This window comes from Nycticebus coucang, chromosome 9 (genome assembly GCF_027406575.1).
Source record: "Nycticebus coucang isolate mNycCou1 chromosome 9, mNycCou1.pri, whole genome shotgun sequence".
In the NCBI taxonomy this organism is placed as follows: Eukaryota; Metazoa; Chordata; class Mammalia; order Primates; family Lorisidae; genus Nycticebus; species Nycticebus coucang.
The window spans coordinates 123,272,188-123,292,935 of NC_069788.1; the positions used below are offsets into that span (position 1 = coordinate 123,272,188).

The window sequence follows — 20,748 nt, forward strand, 5'->3', positions numbered from 1 at the left end:
GCTTTTTAGTTTGATCAGATCCCAGTAATGTATTTTTGGTGTTGCTTCAATTGCCCTGGGGGTCTTCCTCATAAAATATTCACCCAGGCTGATTTCTTCAAGTGTTTTCCCTGCACTTTCTTCTAGTACTTTTATAGTTTCATGTCTTAAGTTTAAATCTTTAATCCACTGAGAGTCTATCTTAGTTAATGGTGAAAGGTGTGGGTCCAGTTTCAGTCTTCTGCGATAGGCCTTTTTTCTTTATGAATAAACTCATGTCATCTTACCAACTTTGTTAATAATTAGTCCATTTGGGCTGCTATAATAAAATGCCATAATTAGGGTAGTTTGTGAACAACAGAAATTTATTTCTTACAATTCTGGAGGCTGAGAAATCCAAGATCAAGGCTTCTTATTGTCTGTCACATGAAGGAAGGATAAGCAAGTTCTCTTGGGCCTTTTTTATTTCTTTTTTTTTTTTTTTTTTTTTTTTTTTGAGACAGAGTCTCACCTATGTTGCCCTCGGTAGAATGCCGTGGCATCACAGTTCACAGCAACCTCCAACTCTTGGGCTTAAGTGATTCTCTTGCCTCAGCCTCCCAAGTAGCTGGGACTACAGGCACCCACCACAGTGCTGGGCTATTTTTGTTGTTGTTGTTGTTGCAGTTGTCATCGTTGTTTAGCTGGCCCAAGCCAGGTTCGTACCTGCAAACCTTGGTTTATGTGGCTGGCGCCATAACCACTGTGCTATGTGCGCCAAGCCTTGGTCCTGTTTTATAAGGACACTAATTTCATTCATAAGGGCTTTACCTTTGTAACCTAATCACTTCCCACCTCCTAATACTGTCATCTTAGGGGTAAGGATTTCAGCATATGAATAAGGGTTAGAGGGACACAAACATTCAGAACATAGTACACAGGTTATTCTTCCTGTAAATTCATCATATGTAGTTCTTATTCCCAAGCAAATAAAGCAATTTCCTTTTAGAACTTATATACTTATTGTATAATACCCTCAAAAAAATTTTTTTATTATCTATCTTCCTTCATATTCTGGCATAATCAGATAATTTATACTTTAAGAAAAATATTATTCTCCTTTTTCCTAATAAATCAAACATACTCATTACTTTGCACAAGCATTCCTCTACCTTCACATATAACCCTCTAACCTGTTAATGATGGTTTATAATATAGTTAATAAGATCACTAGCATATTAAACATTATATTGTCCACATAGTCAAGATTATTTATCAGTTGAAGTTAATATTAGTTTAAAGTCTTAACATTAACTAAGGATCTGGAATTTAAAATTTAAATTCATATAAAATCTTATGATGTTAGAAGCATTATAAGAATTCATCTCTTTGCACAGAGACATTTCATCTCATCATTCAATTTAGGTGAATATGAATTTTGCTATTTTTTAGAAAAGAAGTAAAGAAAATTTTAAGGAGATAAAAAAGGATCTCACTCTGTCATGTAGGCTGAAGTATAGTGGTGTAGTCCTAACTCACTGGAGCCTCAAATTCCTGGGCTCAAGCTCAGTGGTTCTCCTGTCTCATCTTCCTGAGGAGCAGGATTACAGGCACAAAATTAACTATAATATTATTCTAAAACAATTTTCTTAGACCTCACCTATTATAAGAGACTTCCTTCTTCATATCTGTTCTTCTAGTGGTAAAGTTAGGAAGAAAACACAGGACAGTTTGGTTTAAAAAATAAAGCTGCTCGGGAGGCTGAGGCAGGAGACTCGCGGAAGCCCAAGAGCTGGAGGTTGCTGTGAGTCCTGTGACATCGTGGCACTCTACCGAAGGTGGTAAAGTGAGACTCTGTCTCTACAAAAAAAAAAAAAAAGTAAAAATAATTAAATCAGTTTAATTTGTCCAAAGAGTTATCTTTTTTAAAATTTCAGATTAATATAAGGCTACATACAATTAGGTTACATTGTTTGCATTTGTTAGATAAAGTCCAAGTTGCAGTTGAGCCCTCCACCCAAGAAATGTGCCATATATCCCTACGTTGTACTCAGTAGGTAAGGCCTACCACCCTCCTCTGCCTTCCCCTAAGAGTCATCTTAATGGAAATATGATATGAATTCTACTAATATAATTTGTAAACCAAAATCTAAAGCCTCCTTAAATTTTATTTAAAAGCTCTGAATGTTCCTCTTCCTTTCTAATAACTTAGTAAACAAGGCCATTGGATTAACTCTCAAGTAAACCTTTCCCCCTTGCCCACCCCCCCAAGTTTAATTAAAAGCTATTTGGAACAGGAGCATGCTTCATCAGAGCTTAAAACCTGCTTTTCTTTCTTTTTTTTTTTTTGCAGTTTTTGACCAGGGCTGGGTTTGAACCCGCCACCTCTGGCATATGGGGCTGACACCCTACCCCTTTGAGCCACAGGAGCCGCCCTTTTTGTCCTCTTTTTTGTGTGTGTTAGATCTGTTTATCTGAATTATCTGAATATTATGGTATGTCCATAATGACCAGAATTGAGTTTTGAATAATTTCCTAGAAGATAAAAGAAAAGCAAGGATATATAAGGGAGCTGGTTGCAACTGAAATGGAAACAGTTACCACTATAAAAGTCTAATCTTCCTTTGCAAAGAGAGTGAAAATCTTAGAAAAGGCAAACCCATTTCAATACATGAAAAAGAGAGAAAATGAGTCATTGCAGCCAGTTCAAACAGTGTCTTACTCCCTTGACAATTCAACGGAGACCATAGTATTAAACCTCTGAAGAACAGAAATAAAGAGGGAAGTCGCTTAGAATAGGCTAAGTGATTTCTCTTTTAGACGAATAAGACAGAGAATCTCCTCATGAGGGTTTAACAAAAAAGTTTATTTTTTTAAATGTTCTATTCCAATTTTATTTTGAAATTTTGCATGACAATGCTAATCATTGGATATTCAGAATTATATTCCCCTTTTGTTCTAAAAGTACTTTCAAATGAATAATTATAGTCATATCAAAAGTACCTCAAAGTGACCACTGCAATTCTAAGTTATCCTTAAAGAAATTATGCTTTTTAGAAAGAGAAAAGCATGAAAAGGAAAACGGAAGCCAGAGTTAACCAGGTGGCTCATACCTATAATCCTAGCACTCTGATCTGGAAAACAACAGGGATTCTACTACAAAACTCTTAGAAGTGATCAAGGAATACAGCAGCATCTCAGGTTACAAAATCAACATTCATAAATCTGTAGCCTTTATATATACCAACAATAGTCAAGCTGAAAAATAGTCAAGGACTCTTTCCTTCACAGTAGTGCCAAAGAAGATGAAATATTTGGGAGTTTATCTAACAAAGGACATGAAAGATCTCTATAAAGAGAACTATGAAACTCTAACAGGTCCTAAAACTTTTTAAACAGGGGGCTAGTTCACTGTCAGACCGTTGGAGGGCCGGACTATAGGTAAAAATAAACTATGAACAAATTCCTATGCACACTGCACGTATCTTATTTTGAAGTAAAAAAACAAAACGGGAACAAATACAATCACACCACCTCATGTGGCCCGCAGGCCGTAGTTTGAGGACCCCTGCAAGAAATAGCTAAAGATGTTAACAAATGGAAAAACATACCATGCTTCATGGCTGGGAAGAATTAACATTGTTAAAAATCTCCATACTACCCAAAGCAATATACAATTTTAATGCAATCCCTATTAAAGTTCCACTATCATACTTTAAATATCTCAAAAAATTAATACTTCGTGTTATATGGAACCAGAAAAACCTTGAAGAGCCAAGACATTACTCAGAAATAAAAACGAAGCAGGAGGAATCATGCTACCAAACCTCAGACTATACTATAAATCAATAGTGATCAAAACAGCATGGTACTGGCACAAAACAGAGAGGTAGATGTATGGAACAGAATAGAGAAACAAGAGATGAACCCAGCTACTTACTGTTATTTGATCTTTGACAAACCAATTAAAAACATTCAGTGGGGAAAAGATTCCCTATTTAACAAATGGTGCTGGGTGAACTGGCTGGCAACCTGTAGAAGATTGAAACTGGACCCACACCTTTCACCATTAACTAAGATAGACTCTCCCTGGATTAAAGATTTAAACTTAAGACATGAAACTAAAAATACTAGAAGAAAGTGCAGGGAAAACTCTTGAAGAAATCGGCCTGGCGAATATTTTATGAGGAGGACCTCCCCCCCCCACCCACCCCCGGGCAATTGAAGCAGCATCAAAAATACACTACTGGGGCCTGATCAAGCTAAGAAGCTTCTACACAGCCAAGAACACAGTAAGTAAAGCAAGCAGACAACCCTCAGAATGGGAGAAGATATTTTCAGGTTATGTCTCTGATAAAGGTTTAATAACCAGAATCCACAGAGAACTCAAATATATTAGCAAGAAAAGAACAAGTGATCCCATCTCAGTCTGGGCAAGGGACTTAAAGAGAAACTTCTCTGAAGAAGACAGGCACACAGCCTACAGACATATGAAAAAATGCTCATCATCCCTAATCATCAGAGAAATGCAAATCAAAACTACTTTGAGATATCATCTAACTCCAGTAAGATTAGCCCATACCACAAAATCCCCAAACCAGAGATGCTGGCATGCATGTGGAGAAAAGGGAACACTTCTACACTGCTGGTGGAAATGCAAATTAATACATTCCTTTTGGAAAGATGTTTGGAGAACACTTAGAGATCTAAAAACAGACCTGCCATTCGATCCTACAATTCCTCTACTAGGTATATACCCAGAAGACCAAAAATCACTTTATAACAAGGATATTTGCACCAGAATGTTTATTGCAGCTCAATTCATAATTGCTAAGTCATGGAAAAAGCCCAAGTGCCCATCGATCCATGAATGGATTAAGAAATTGTGGTGTATGTACACTATGGGCTATTATGCAGCCTTAAAGAAAGATGGAGACTTTACCTCTTTCATGTTTATATGGATGGAGCTGGAACATATTCTTCTTAGTAAAGTATCTCAAGAATGGAAGAAAAAGTATCCAATGTACTCAGCCCTACTATGAAACTAATTTATAGCTTCTATATGAAAGCTATACCCTAATTATAACCTAAGAATATGGAAGGGGGAGGGCGGAGGGGAGAATAGGTGGAGGGAGGGAGATTGTTGGGACCACACCTACTGTGCATCTTACAAGGGTACATGTGAAACTTACTGAATGTAGAGTGTAAATGTCTCAACACAATAACTAAGAAAATGCGAGGTAGGCTATGTTAACCAGTGTGATGAAAATATGTCAAATGGTATATAAAAGCAATGTATGGTGCCCCATGATTGCATTAATGTACACAGCTATGATTTAATAATAAATAAATAAATAAAAATCATAGCACTCTGGGAGGCCAAGGTGGGAGGACTGTTGGAACTCAGAAGATTGAGACCATACTGAGCAACAGCAAGACCCTATCTCTACTAAAAACAGAAAAAGTATCCTCTGTCCCAAAAAAAGAAGAAGAAGAAGAGGAAAAAGAAATGTCATATCTGAAGTCCTTAACACTAGGGTTGAACCCCAGACAATGAAGCCTAAAATTCAAGAGGCCAGAATGGGTAGTGAGATCTCTCCCAAAGCTAATTTCTCAAGTATGCACAAAGCTTAAAAGAAGTTCTTACACAAGCACACAGCCAATGTAAAGCCAATTGACAGGATGTTTAGTATTAAATCAGTGCTCTAGCAGACCTTCACCAAAGAAAATAAAGATTAGGCTCGGTGCCTGTGGCTCAAGCGGCTAAGGCACCAGCTACATATACCTGAGCTGGCATGTTCGAATCCAGCCCGGGCCCGCCAAACAACAATGACGGCTGCAACCAAAAAATAGCCAGGTGTTGTGGCGGGCACCTGTGGTCCCAGCTACTTGGGACGCGGAGACAGAAGACTCGCTTGAGCCCAGGAGTTAGAGGTTGCTGTGAGCTGTGATGCTATGGCACTCTACCCAGGGCGACAGCTTGAGGCTCTGTCTCAAAAAAAAAAAGAAAAGAAAGATTAATACAAATCTGATCAGATAAAAATCACTGGGAACCTTATATTGATGACAAACAAAATAAATGTCAGCTATCTTTGGGAGCTCAACAGAAAAGGCTCCAACTCAGAATAAATGCTGGACTTACTTCATCATCATAAACTAAGAAACCCTTGAACAAAAGAGGCCCAAGAAACTTCAGTATCTTGAAATATGATCAATAATATGCTTGGTGGTAAGGCTTCTAGAAGTCTTGGTGGAACCATCAAGGAAACTTATTGATCTGATTATAGAAAGCTGGATATGTACGTTTCTGAGCAAAGGAAAACATCACCTTGACAGTACAGGGGAGAAAAACCTTTTTTGAGCAAAGGAAAGCATCATCTTGATGGTGTAGGGGACAAAAAAATTAATAATTCCCTATCCTTATGCATCCTTAGCTGAGACCCTAAAACAAAAGATGATAATAAAAAAACCTAAGTTTATTAACTTATATCCCTCATATATACGTGGGAGATACCCAAGGAAAAATTAGTAACTCTCAAAGAGGTGACCTAGAAGTCTGGCTTATATAACATCTTCAACAAAGAACAATAAATTCTTAGAGAAATGATGAGACAAAAGAAAAGGACCTTGAATCTCTAGGTCCAGCAACTTGTGGAAAGACAATTATATGGGAAACTAAGGCTAGATTAAAGGCTAGTTAGTAAAATTTGATATGTAGGTTCCTTTGGTGCCATCTCCAGGCTGATATTTATGTTTCTCTGCTAAATAGTTGATTAACAATGCTGTCCTTTCACTAAGTGCCCAAGTTTTTATCCCTCCTAGTAGAGAACAGTATAGGGACACCTTTGTACAAAAGTTTCATCCTGCTTGTAGGCAAGTTGGGGAAAGGAAGAGAACTTCTCTTTATCTGTTTCTTCTCAACTCAAAAATAATTCTTACATCAAAAGGGCATGTTTGGGGGTGGCATATTCTGCTATTCTTCAATATCAGTAGTGTCCCAAAAGGGTAAGTTTATCAAAGGCTACTTTTTAGATTTTGAGGACCAGTGTTGGTCATGGGGTAGTTTTAAGGTAGAAGTTAGTAAGCAAGGTCCAGGCAGATAGGTCATAATTTGTAAGATAAATGAGTTGCTGGAACAAGCAGCTCATCTTTTGGAGCACATGAGTCTGTGTGGAGTTACTGCTAAATCAACAGTATCTATTTGTAGTCGTCACTCTCAATAATATATCATTAAGTAGATAGATATAAACCAGGTTGTGTTAAAAACAATTTGACTTAAGATAGCGCAAGTTGCATGTTTAGGTTTGGTATAGTTTGTCTGTTACACAAGTTTTGCAAGTTAATGTTTCCGTTTTATTTCTCAGAAAAAACAGATTGTAGCAAGGCAGCCAATTATAAATAAGACTTTTACAGAAATTAAGACATAATGTAATAAATGCTTGCAACTGGTTTAGGGTGATAACAAAGTGAATGAAAACATAGGGTCGGGCGGCGCCTGTGGCTCCAGGAGTAGGGCGCCGGTCCCATATGCTGGAGGTGGCGGGTTCAAACCCAGCCCCGGCCAAAAAAAAAAAGAAAACAAGGAGGAAATAGATTAGAATGTTCTTAATGATTGAGGCCTTTGGGAAAAGACTGGACTACAAAAGGAAAAAAGATAATCAGAATTAAATGTTTGAATCCTGGCACCATAGACAATACCAAAAACAGAAAATTAAAATTAATTGTTTTACTTTGTATTTTTTCTTTCATGTTTTAACTAGTAAGCAAGTTTCCAGCATCACTCCTAAGATGACTAGAAGTATAATAAGATAACAGAAAAAAAGAATCAATTTTAAAGGGAAAAATAATGAGTTTATTCTAGTATATTCAGCTTTCTATGCTTTCATTTAATTCTGTATTGTTTTCTTTTAAAATACTTAAAATGCACTGTAAATCCCACACTGTCATTTAGCTATTATTTCATTATGTCAGTTTTACAGACAAGTAACTGGTTCTCTAGTGATCTCTAATTGTTACATTATTTCTGGAACCGTTTGCAGCAAAATAACAGAAAAACTGAATGGCAAAGAAAATACCCTAATAACAGGGAAATTTTACTTAGTTGGTGGTCAGTACCCTGCTGTGAAAAAAATAAAAAGTAATATAACCACACAGTTTCTTCCTGAAGCAACTGTTTTGGTTAATGGAGCTAAAAAGCCACAAGGCTTTATAAAATTATAATGACTTTAATAACTGTGTTAGTTAGGATCAGAAAATTAATCTATATTAGCATTGCAATAGCAATTTTCCAAACACTGCCAATAACTAAGGATGCAATTGGGTTTTAATCTTGCTTGGTGTCTTTTATTTTTTATTTTTATTTTTTGAGGCAGAGTGTCACTATGTCACCCTCCACAGAGTGCTATGGCGTCACAGCTCACAGCAACCTCAAACTCTTGGGCTTAAGTGATTCTCTTGCCTCAGCCTCCCGAGTAGCTGGGACTACAGATGCCCGCTACAACACCTGGCTATTTTTTTGTTGCAGTTGTCATTGTTGTTTAGCAGTCCCAGGCTGGGCTCGGTGTACGTGGCTGGCACCCTACCCACAGAACTATGGGTGCCACCATTGGCATCTTATTAAATTAGTGTAATATGCGAAGGGAAGATTCCCAGGTGACACCAAATAAGATTTTCAGAGTTTTTCTTCTGCCTACTTTAAGAAGACAGTTGGTTGAAAAGCTACTTCTGCAACACAAAGCCAAGAATCTGGCCACATAGTATCACTAATGAGCCAGAGAAAGAAGATTAAAGGGACTTATGGTTATTTTTTGGGAGAACTCATATATTAAGCTCTAGGTGTTGTCCACATTAATATTCCAAGATCTGAAAAGTTCAGGCTTATCTTTAACTTACTTAAATAATATTCCATATTTTTCTCGCTTCAAGGAAGTACTCTTTTTTTGTTGTTGTTGAGACAGAGCCTCAAGCTGTCACCTCTGGGTACAGTGCTGTGGCATCACAGCTCATAGCAACCTCCAACTCCTGGGCTTAAGCAAGTCTCTTGCCTCAGCCTCCCAAGTAGCTGGGACCACAGGCACCCACCACAGTGCCCGGCTATTTTGGGGTTGTATTTGTCATTGTTTGGCAGGCCCCGGGCTGGATTCGAACCCACCAGCTCTGGTGTATGTGGCTGACGCCTTAGCTGCTTGGGCTACAAGCGCCGAGCCATACTTTCTTTTTTTTATTTTTGAATTTTTCTGAAATCAAAGTATATCTTAAAACTGATATATAAATTAAAGTTGTATAGGGTGTGTGTGTGCTTGTGTGTGTTTGTAGACCCCCTGCCTTTAAATATGTTATAGTTAAATGGTCTGTGTTCACATTAAACTAATTTCATCTGTACTAGCATCTAGGAAGAACATGAGAACAATAGGAAGGAAAGTAGATGTTCTTCCAACATCATGTATCATAAAGAAAAGAAAGAGAATCATATTTATTATACATTTCTCTGCATAAAATGTGTGTTCATTATCTCAATCCTAACAATTACCTTACACAGTAGTTATTATTATTTACTGTATTTTACAAGTGAGAAAATTAAGACAAAAGAGTTTAAAAAAATTAAAACAAAAGAGTTGGGGCAACATGAATTTGAACCCCACTGGAATCTAAAGTTCTTCCTTTGTGTACTCTAGCTACCTCACTGGAACATCCTCAGATAGAATAAGCCCATTTAATTTTCTTCATAGACATAATAATAGATACTAAATCTCCTAGGCTGGGCACAGTGGCTCATGGTGTAATCCCAGCACTCTGGGAGGCCAAGGCAGGTGGATTGCCTGAGCTCACAGATTCAAGTCCAGCCTGAGCCAGAGCAAGACTCCATCTCTAAAAATAGCTGGGCGTCATGGCAGGCACCTGTAGTCCCACCTGCTTGGGAGGCTGAGGCAAGAGAATCACTTGAGCCCAAGAGTTTGAGGTTGCTGTGAGCTATGACCCCATGGCACTCTACTGGGGGCAAGAAAACAAGACTCTTGTCTCAAAAAAATAAATGAATAAATAAATCTCTAAAGATAAGTTCAGTTTAAAGTAATAGAATTGTGGGTGTGTGTCAGTAAATATTACTTAAGCTTGCTAGTATCAGACAAAACATCTGTCTCCCTCTTCAGATAAGTTTAAATTCTTTAATACTGTTGACCCCACTTTAGAAAAGAGATCAAAAAACTTGAAAAAGACAAACTATCATTCTCTTCAGACTTGAGAATATGTCACATAGTCACTACCTCAAGTGTCCCAGTGAAAGGCAAATTGGCAAATAATAGTGGGAGGAAAAAAGATTTAGTTTGGCCCAGTAACCAATTACTTGAAGGCCCACAATAATACTCTAGAGAATTATTGTGGCCAAAGCTGGTGTGACATTTGGCCTGCTGTTCAATCAGTATCCAAATTTCTGCATTTTTCTTTACTTCTATAGGAACATTTTCTCATCCTCCTGTACTTTTAATATTTACTCAAAGATGTTTGGGACATATACTTTCTATATGCTAAATACTATTGTAGGTGCTAGATATGCTTAACTCTGTTTAGTAGATTTCTTCTTCTCATTAGCAATAGGCAAGATTATGCTAAAAGAATAATCTGTGATGGTTTTTGCCTTTGTAGCTGCTAAATCCTGAAGATGACCTCTTACCAGGAAAGATTCGAGACAGCAATCGTTCAACTCTCCTAGCAACAATTCAGGAACATGGTTACCCCACAATCAACTTGGGAATTGTGGGAGACAAGTAAGTATTAGATTTTATTTTTAAAAGTAGTTACTGTACGAACATGGATATTTAAAATGTTATCTGATTGCTGCTTAAGATACAGAAATTTAATATCATCGTTTTCATTTGTCTCATTCTTCAGAAGCCAAAGAATTGTGAGATGCCTGTGTCCTTCAGGGATAACTATTTTCTTGGCTTGTCTATAACAACATTTCACTTGCCTCTGGGTATGTTATGCTCTTAGGGGTCTTTTTTTTTAGAGACAGAGTCTCATTTTATTGCCCTCAGTAGAGTGCTGTGATATCACAGCTCACAGTAACCTCCAATTCCTGGGCTTAGGCAATTCTCTTGCCTCAGCCTCCTGAGTAGCTGGGATTACGGGCGCCTGCCACAATTCCCAGCTATTTTTCTGTTTTGCAGTTTGGCCGAGGCCAGTTCGAACCCACCACTCTTGGTATATGGGGTTGGCGCCCTACCCACTGAGCCACAGGCACCACCCCATAGAGATCTTTTTTAATAGTGTTGGTTTTTTCCCAGTGAAGCTAATGGTAAAAGTATTGTTCCCTGGTCAAAGTATTGTTCCTATGCACACTATACTCATTTTAAGAAAGATAGGAAGAGACAAAATTGTCAAAATTAGCACTACCTGATTCTTTGTTTTCTAGTATTTTTATATTGATTTTTGTATCCTGTGTAACCCAGGTATTTCCAGGCTTCACCCACTTGAAAGTACAAAGTGAGACACATTGACTATAATTGCCCATTTATAAGAGCAGATAAGCCCCATCTACTAAATTAACCAGCCCTCTGCTAAATTCCTCAAATACTTCTGTGAATCTTAGTGATATATCACATGTGATCAAAAGCAAATCTGTGGCCTATGCATTTTTTTTTTAATTTCAGGTTAATGTGAGAGTACAAACAACTAGGTTACAATGTTTGCATTTGTTAGGTAGAGTCCGTCCCTCTTGTACGGAACCCACCCAAGGGTTCTGCCATCTACCCTTACATTGTGCCCCTGAGCATCCCACTACCACAAGGCTGCTGCTTGGCTGTGTTCCAACAGATGCTAGTTCCCATTCACTAGAGGCATCTAGTAATGCCTGTTGTTAGTAATACTCAGACATCAGCCAAGTGGAGACAAATGAGAGTGATGAGTACCATGATGTGTCTTCCATTATAATCACCCCTTTCTCTCTTGTCACCTTGTTATTGAGTAAAGCTCATATGCATAGACCCTTCTTCCCTTAAGATGAGTATTTCTCTGTACTCAAATGTGTTTTTGAAGAGGTTCTCCCCAACCATTTCACAAGGTATGCTCTGAACTTTATCTAGCGCTCAAATTGGACACAGTCTGAACCTTGGACACAGGTTTACTAAAAAGTAGCTTTTATGTCTTCTCACCTTTTAAAGTTCTCTTCTTTACTCCTGATATTTTTTTCTTTCTCTTGAGAACATTGAAATAGAAGGCATTTGATGTATTTTCGAATGTCATTCTAAAGAATTTTATTATTAAGTAACTAGCTAGCTTAGGGCCCATGCTAATGAAGCCAGTGTGTAAGTTACTGGCATCACTCAGGTTCCCTTATCCTCAGAAGGAAATAGAAAGAACCCATGGAGGGAGGGGATTCAGTATTTGAATTGGACCTGAATAATTTATTCTTTCATATAAATTTCAAGCACCTAAAAACTATCCTGATACAGACATAGCTTTTTTTTCTGTCTCTCTTTTTGAAATGGAATCTCACTCTGTCACCCAGGGTAGGGTGCTGGGGCATCATAGCTCACAGCAGCCTCAAACTCTTGGGCTCAAGCAATCCTCTCACCTCAGTCTCCCAAGTAACCGGGATTACAAGTGCCTGGCACAACACTCGGCAAGTTTTTCTATTTTTAGTAGAGACGAGGTCTCACTCTTGCTCAGGGTGGTTTTGAACTCCTACACTCAAGCTGTCCACCAGCCTCAGCTCCCAGAGTTCTAAGATTACAAAGGCATTAACCATTGTGCCTGGTATAGCTTTTTTAAAGACAAAAATCAACTTCTAAGAAGAGATAGGATGAATCCAAGAGTTTTAAAAGCACACAGACAGGCAAGTAGGCCTGAAACTCCAGATTCTTTAGTGGTGTTTCCCACCTTACCAATGGCTCTGGCCCTACCTCCAAGTGCATTTGTGAACTGAAGTAAGAAATATTATAAAGTAAAAGCATTTTTATCATAAGCTCTTCTGGACTATGATTCTGTCCATTCTCCCTCTAATTGTTATATTTCTGCATTTTTTTTAAAAAAACTACTTATTATGTTATACATACTGCTATTATATAACCATAGAGGCCTAAACACCATTGAAGGCCCATATGTTGGTATGCCAATATGTAATTGTCTCCAATCCACACTGTTGATTTGTGGTGGAAATTCCCTAACAATTAATGATACTGCCCGAGAGGGGTGGCTCATGCCTGTAATCCTAGCATTTTGCAAAGCCACGGCAGGCGGATTGCTTGAGCTCAGGAGTTTTGAGACGAGCCTAAGCAAGAGTGAGACCTCCATGTCTAAAAATAGCCAGGCGTTATGGTTAGTGCCTATAGTCTCAGCTACTTGGGAGACTGAGGCAAAAGGATAGCATGAACCCAAGAGTTTGAGTTTGCTATGAGCTAGGATACCACAGCACTCTACTCCAGATGACAAAGTGAGACTCTGTCTCAAAAAAAAAAAAAATTAATGTTGATATTATGTTCAACTCCAAAATGTGTGTCTTGAAAACAGTGTAAAGAACAACAAAATTATAAGCAGGTACAGGCAATTCAGAGAATGTAAAAATCTCCAGTGTGTATCTTTTTCTCTGATAGCAACACCTTATGTCAAAATGAGAGTAATTTTTTCAAAAAACAATTGATGCAAATCTTGGCTTTCTCAGTCTTGGAATGCTGTATTAAAGCATTTCAAAGTGAATGGTTTTAGAAAGCAGAGCAGAATGTGGAAGGAAGGAATTTATAACTGTTCTAATGGAGATCTGTGCTAGGAGTTTAGCAAAGGAAATAAGGTGCATTTTATCTACAGCCTGCTGATGTTCTGTAAAGGTTGCCCTCCTCTTCATTATTCTTCCTATGTAGCCATTTGCTAAGGAAAGCAAATGTTGTCATACAGAAACCTCTGTGCAAAGCTCTCCAGGGAAATAAGCAGTCAGGAGAAACTCTACCAAGATTTAAAGGAGGGAGAGAAATGGCTCAAGAATATCAGGGAGCATGGACCCCTTACTCAGATAAGGATAGGGACTGACAGCTGTATTCATGTCATTACAAAGTTTTGAGTCTGGTTGTTAAACTATGATTCCACTTTTTAGTTCTTATTTGTATCACCTACCATAATTTTGGCAATTAATGTGAAATAGAAGAGTAAGACTTTCTAACAATTTGAATTGAGTTGAGCTGTTGTGCCTTTGCTTGTTGTACAATTGCTATTGTACCCTTTATTTAAAAACAGGGTAATTTAATGGTTCTGTGAAAATGATAGAAGGGGTACTTGAAGTAACTGAGACTCAACAATTATATTTGAAAGGCATTAATTTATAAATATAATGTATATATTAAAATACATTTCCTAAGTCATATTTTCTGATATTATTTGGAACAGAGTACTATTGGAGTTCCTAGTTTTTTGCTTTAAAAAGACACATTTTAAAACCCAGAGATGGGCAGCATCTGTGGCTCAAGGAGCAGAGCGCCGGTCCCATATGCCGGAGGTGGCAGGTTCAAACCTAGCCCCGGCCAAAAACCACAAAAAAAAAAAAAAAAAACCAGAGATGTTAAGTAATTTGCCAGCAGTATACAACTAGTTGGTAGCAGAGATGGAAATGGAATCTAAATTTCTTGAAATTAAAATTCATAATTCTGGCTAGGCATAGTGGCTTATGCCTGTAATTTTAGCACTCTGAGAGGTCAAGGCGTGAAGACCAGTCTTAGCAAGAGCAAGACCCATATCTCTACTAAAAATAGAAAAATTAGCTGGGCACATTGGCAGGCACTTATAGTCCCAGCTACTCCAGAAGCTGAGACAGGAGGATTGCTGGAGCCAGGAGCCTTAACAAACATGAGGTTGCTATGAATTAGGCTGATGCCATGGCACTCTAGCTTAAGCAACAAAGTGAGACTGTCTCCAAATAAAACAAAACAATTCATAATTCTGCACTATCATTATGAAGACAAGATACTATTTATTTAAATATATCAGAAGATAGTATCACTATGGGCTATAGTAATGAGAGGGCATTTTATAAAGGTGCCATTTTAAAACTTGAAAAATAAATACAATTTAAAGAGGAAAAAAGGATGTGTTAATCTAAGTAGGAAACAGAATGAACAAAAATACAGAAATAAAAACAAATACAATATAGAGAAGTAAAATTTTGCATTTCTAACAAGCTCCAAAGTGATACCAAGCTTTTGGTACATGGATGACAAAAAGTAACAAGGACGTAATAAATTTAAACATGCATCTAATATAAATTTCAAGTCAAAGGCTTTTGAAATAGACATAGATCCTGCTTTAGAGGAATTACAGCTTAGTAGTAAAAATATTTTAGAAAGTTCCCAAGCTTAAGCTCAGATTTGGAAGGAGAATTAATAAGAAAGGGATTGATAAAAGAGAAATTGTGACGGCTGTTATACAGAAGGAGAACACCACAGTGTCAGTATTGATTTATCTTCATCTGGATCACAGGGCCTCCAAATGGTATGCGTCTGTAAACCAAAAATACCTACAAAATCAGCTATTAGGCCTCTTTTCCTACAATTTTATATCCTTCTCTAGCAACACACTATTTCCACATCTCTGTCCTCTGTTCACAATGTATCCTTTCTTGGCTTTTGTAGCTCTTTTTCCTATGCTCATTCCCTAAATGTAAGTCAACCCCACGGCTCACCCTTAGCTCTGTCCTTCTGGTTCCTTATGATAATCACTCCCAAATCTTATATCCACAGCCCAAATATGAAACCAGGCAAGCCTAGACATTCCAAATTGGCACAAATTTATGTGAGTTTATATGTTTTAAACGCCATCTTGTTTCTACCATAAAGGTGGGATAATAGATTTCCTAGTTGTCTTTCCTCGTGCCTGGTTCAATAACCTGTCAGCTTCCTTTTGTCCTCCCGTGCAGCCTGAGGGAAGAGACGACAAGTAAGAAAGTGTGATAGGTAAATAAGTACAGAGAGTTATATGTGACACCCAAGGCAGTGGTGGCCAGAGAATAGAAATAATATCTAAGACGTTGGTCATTTGGGCACATATGTGCCTCTCTGTTTTTGCCTTTTTTTCTATTTGTTAAAATTTCTTTGAGAAATTGCTATCTTGTAAGGCCTAAACAGGGTGCAAAATAGATTTGTTAGTATTGGACCAGGGTTGTTTTGTTTCCCACCAGGTTATAAAGTCCATAAAGGCTAGAACAAAATGCATCTTGGTAACCACCCTGTCCACAGCACTTAATAGGAGTACATCTGCAGGATTAGACAGCCCATCGTTTCCTACCCTCTCCTCTCTTTCCATGAAACCTAGAAAGTTCCAGCTGCCACTGTTCCAACTGTACACCACTGTCCAGAAACCTTCCAAGTGAGTCCAAGAACATTGGCCATCAGAGCAGGCCAGAAAGTATGGCACTGACAGCACAACTGCGGTGCTTTGGGGCTGGGGTGATTCACTTGATATTTCTGATGAAAAGGATCTGGAAGGGGGATTCCAAATGGATTTGGCAAACTTTTAATTCTAAAAATTGATGAGCTGCTCCTTCAGACTTCAAAAGATCTTACACATTTACCTCTTGACTATAACAGTAGTAATTACAATCCAAGTACACAGTATCAATTTAGGGAAAACTTTTTAAATATACTCCAGTATTAATTGAGCTTATATAATCCCTAAAACTGCTTTTAACAATTCAGTTGTTTATATTTCTACATCAACTGTAAGACAGATTAGTAATAAAGTTTCCAAACTGCTAACTTGGCTCTTCTGGCCTTTCAAGGCCTAACAAGCTAGGGAATACCCATAATTAAGAAGAGGGTTTCCTCTTCTGGAAAATTGCCATCACAAAAACCTGCCCCCCTCAAATCATGCTGGCTTTGCTTGGCTGTCGTAGATTGGTGTTTGGGATTTGAGTTGCATGCTCTTGCTGCTGCTAGTTTGTGAAGCTGCCTCTTCATATTAGAGCAAGAAGCAGAAGAGGAACAAGTCCTGAGCTAGCAGATTGGGTTTTTATAGGAACTGGCACATCTAGCAGTAAATATCAAGACAGACAGTGATTATTTAGGAAGAACCTTATAACTACCAATTCATGAGCCCAACATGTCCTAAATGCTTATTGCTTACCTAATATTCTTGAAATAGGAATTTTCTAATCATCAAGGAGAATTTAGAACTGAATCTAATTAGTTCTTGTTACCTTTATGAACTGCCTGCTTCCTTTATGGGAAGCATAAGGGAAGCAGGCAGTTTTCTGTCTAAAATGCACAATTTTAATTTTTGAGTCAACATAATGCATTCATTCTCTCAGCTTTTATCAGCAGAGGTCTCCCATTTTCTGTTGGTTAACAAAGACCGTTCTTTCTACCTTAACAAGACAATGACAGGCTTTTGTAGTGGCTATTACAGTTGCCTTTCTTAATCCTTAAGAGTAGCTGTTACAGTTGATGCTTATATTTCTTCTAAGAATAACCTCTAGGTATTACTGTAGCTTTAGAAATTGTTTTCCTACCCTAACCTCATAAAAGTATTACCTTCCAGAAATCCTTTCCTAATTATCTTAAACTAATTCTGATCATTCTGTCCCACTCACCATTCATATCGTTTCTCCTTACACACGAGGGCTATCCAGGAATTACCCAGCCACGTCCATCTCTATTTCTTCATATTGCCTAGCTATATACTTTCTGGACCCCCCTTGTACATTTTTATTTTAATTAATGTATTTAAATTGGATGATATTAATCTCATTACTTATTTCACTCATTCTCCTAAAATTTTTTTTCATGTTTTCTGCACTAGTTCATAAACTTAAAGGCAAGGACTATGCTTTCTTTTTTCCTTCTATGACTCCATAGTGCCAGAATACCAAGTGTCAAAATGATGGCTATCTGTACTATATAGTTTGATTCCATAAATGAAATAGACACCCAGGCACCTCAATATACTTGAGTTTATCCTTGACTTCTGAAGGAATTAGGATGTGATTAATGTATGTCCCAAACTATTTTCTATTATTTTGATATGATTAACTGCCACTATTTCTTAATCTACAAGTCCTAGAATTTTTCCTCACCATCTAATTGTTATCTTCATTCATCTTAAAATGATACAGTTTGCAGTTGTTATAACAGATGACATAGAAAACTAATTAGCAGCTGTTGTCCATCTGTGTGTTTATATTAAATATTTTTAAATAAAAATGCATTTGCATTCTGAATATTCTGAAACTCATAAATCCTAAACTTGGGTAAAGGCTCTGTCTCAGTTTTGAATTTCATAGCAGACTACATGGTAAAGCAAAAAGAATTTTTGCCAGGATTATGATTACAGTAATTTAAAGCAGATGCAACTATTTCTCTCTCTCTCGCCCCTCCTCTCTCGCCCTCTTTTCTTCTCTCTCTCCTCTCTCTTTCTCTTCCCTCCTCCCCACCTCATTTTCCTCTCTCTCTCTTTTCTCCCCTCTCTCTCTCCTTTTCTCTCTTCCTTGGTGCTGCTCTGCAGCATCCCTCCCTTGCCAATAAAAACTTTTCATACAAAAAAAGTAATAATAAAGCAGATGCAAATTTTTTTTTCTTTTCTTTCTTTCTTTTTTTTTTTTAGAGACAGAGTCTCACTTTGTCACACCCTTGGTGTCACAGATCACAGCAACCTCAAACTTCTGGGCTTAGGTGATTCTTTTGCCTCAGCCTCCCGTGTAGCTGGGACTACAGGCGCCCACCACAACTCCCAGCTATTTTTTTGTTGTTGTTGTTGTTGCAGTTTGGCCAGGGCCCGGTTCAATCCCGCCACCCTTGGTATATGGGGCCAGCACCCTGCTCACTGAGCCACAGGTGCCACCCGCAGATGCAAATTTTAAAAAACAAAAAAGTCTTAACTGGAATTGGGCTCCCAAAGCAATCAGAGTGAAATCTAAAAAGATGCAATGTTCATTCTCTGGTACATTTTTTTGTTTTTAATTATTCTTCTCCGTTGTCTTTTTTTCTACCTTTCTAATATGTGTAAGCTTCTTTGATGTGTTAAGTTAAAGCTTCTAGAGAGAGTATTATTAATATTGGTAGCCATGTCCCAAGTCGAAGATGAATGTCATGGCTTTAAGAAGAAAAGATGCTTTTTTTTTTTTTTTTTTTTTTTGTAGAGACAGAGTCTCACTTTATGGCCCTCGGTAGGGTGCCATGGCATCACACAGCTCACAGCGACCTCCAACTCCTGGGCTTAAGCGATTCTCTTGCCTCAGCCTCCAGAGTACCTGGGACTACAGGTGCCTGTCACAACGCCCAGCTATTTTTTGGTTGCAGTTCAGCCGGGGCCAGGTTTGAACCCGCCACCCTCGGTATATGGGGCCAGCACCTTACCGACTTGAGCCACAGGCGCCGCCCAAAAGATGCTTTTTTTTTTTCACTCAGGTCAAATAGAGTATTCCTAATGTTCAAAAAGTGAAAGGGAGAAAAATATGATGTACAGGATACCATTGCAATACCTGGGTCATTTTTCTCCCTCTAGCCTTCAGTCTAAGTGTGAGGAGATAATAGTCATTGTGGCCAGGTGCCTAGGCTCACGCTGTAATCCAAGCACTCTGGGAGGCCAAGGCGAGTGGATTGCTTGAGCTCACAGTTTCAAGACCAGGCTAAGCAAGAGTGAGACCTTGTCTCTAAAAATAGCCGGACATTGTGGCACCTATGGTCCCAGCTACTGGGAGGCTGAGGTAAGAGAATCGCTTGAGCCCAGGGGTTTGAGGTTGATGTGAGCTATGACACCATGGCACTCTACCCAGGGCAACAAAATGAGACTCTGTCTCAAAAAATAAGAAAAAAAAGAAAAGAATCATTATGTCTGTATAACTTTCATTATTTCCACAGAACATAATATCCTAGAATTAAAAGGAACATGTGATACTAGTAGTCCAGTCTTTGACCCAATAAGGTGTTAAGGAAAATCTGTAACAATTTAGCCATCAGGTTTTCTATTGTTTTGGGAGGGGAGGGCGGGGGGTTTTGTTTGTTTGTTTGAGACAAGTTCTTGCTCTGTCTCCCAGCTAGAGTGCAGTAGTATGATAGCTCAATGCAACCTCAAACTCCTGGGCTCAAGCAATCCTTCAGTCTCAGCCTTCCAAATAGCTGGGACTATAGGCAAGCACAACCATGCCCAGCTAATTTTTCTATTTTTTGTACTTGCTTTTGCTCAGGCTGGAGGAGATCTCCTCCTGCCTCAGCCTCCTAAAGTGCTAGGATGATAAATGTGAACTACCACACCCCACTTAGTGAGAAAGATCATATTGCCTTATAAGGCAGCACATTCTATTATTTAATGGTTGTTATAGTAAGGATTTTTTTCCCTAACACTGAGCCAGTCTTTCTCCCTGTGTCTTCCATCCATTAGTCCTGATTCTGTCCTTTAAAGCAATACCAAATACCACATTTTGCCACGTATAATGCACACTTTTTTGCCCAAATTTTTGAGAGAAAAATAAGGATGTGCATTAGACTGAGCAGTACAGCTCAGGAGTTGAACTGGGCCTCCCAGGCACACAGTTTCCAGGCTGGGAGGATCCAGGATCTGGTGGGAGCAGGCAGGAGTGGCCTCCACCTAGCACCAAGATTAGGGGAGGGGTGGTGGTAGGGCTACCAACTCGGGCCAAGATCATGCAGGTTGAGGGCCAAGGCCCAAGACCCTGCACATGGAGGGAACTGGGAACCCTGCACAGGCCCTAGGGACTCCCTGACTGCCCCAGGCCAAGTGGCCTCAGAAACTTCCACCCCACTGGCTGTGCACATGGCCATCTCAGCCATGGCCTCCAACGTGGCAGGGAGGGAAGGA

The 20,748-nt window shown here is 38.6% G+C and overlaps 1 protein-coding gene across 11 annotated transcripts in view; it reads left to right on the plus strand.

Moving 5' to 3' along the window:
• GPHN (gephyrin) overlaps window positions 1-20,748 on the plus strand; it is a 708,676-nt gene that overhangs the window by 633,133 nt on the left and 54,795 nt on the right. For all 11 annotated transcript variants that reach the window (XM_053602269.1, XM_053602258.1, XM_053602260.1 and 8 more), the window contains one exon: window positions 10,600-10,721. In XM_053602269.1, the coding sequence (XP_053458244.1) occupies window positions 10,600-10,721 (122 nt within the window). The remainder of the gene's footprint in view (window positions 1-10,599; window positions 10,722-20,748) is intronic.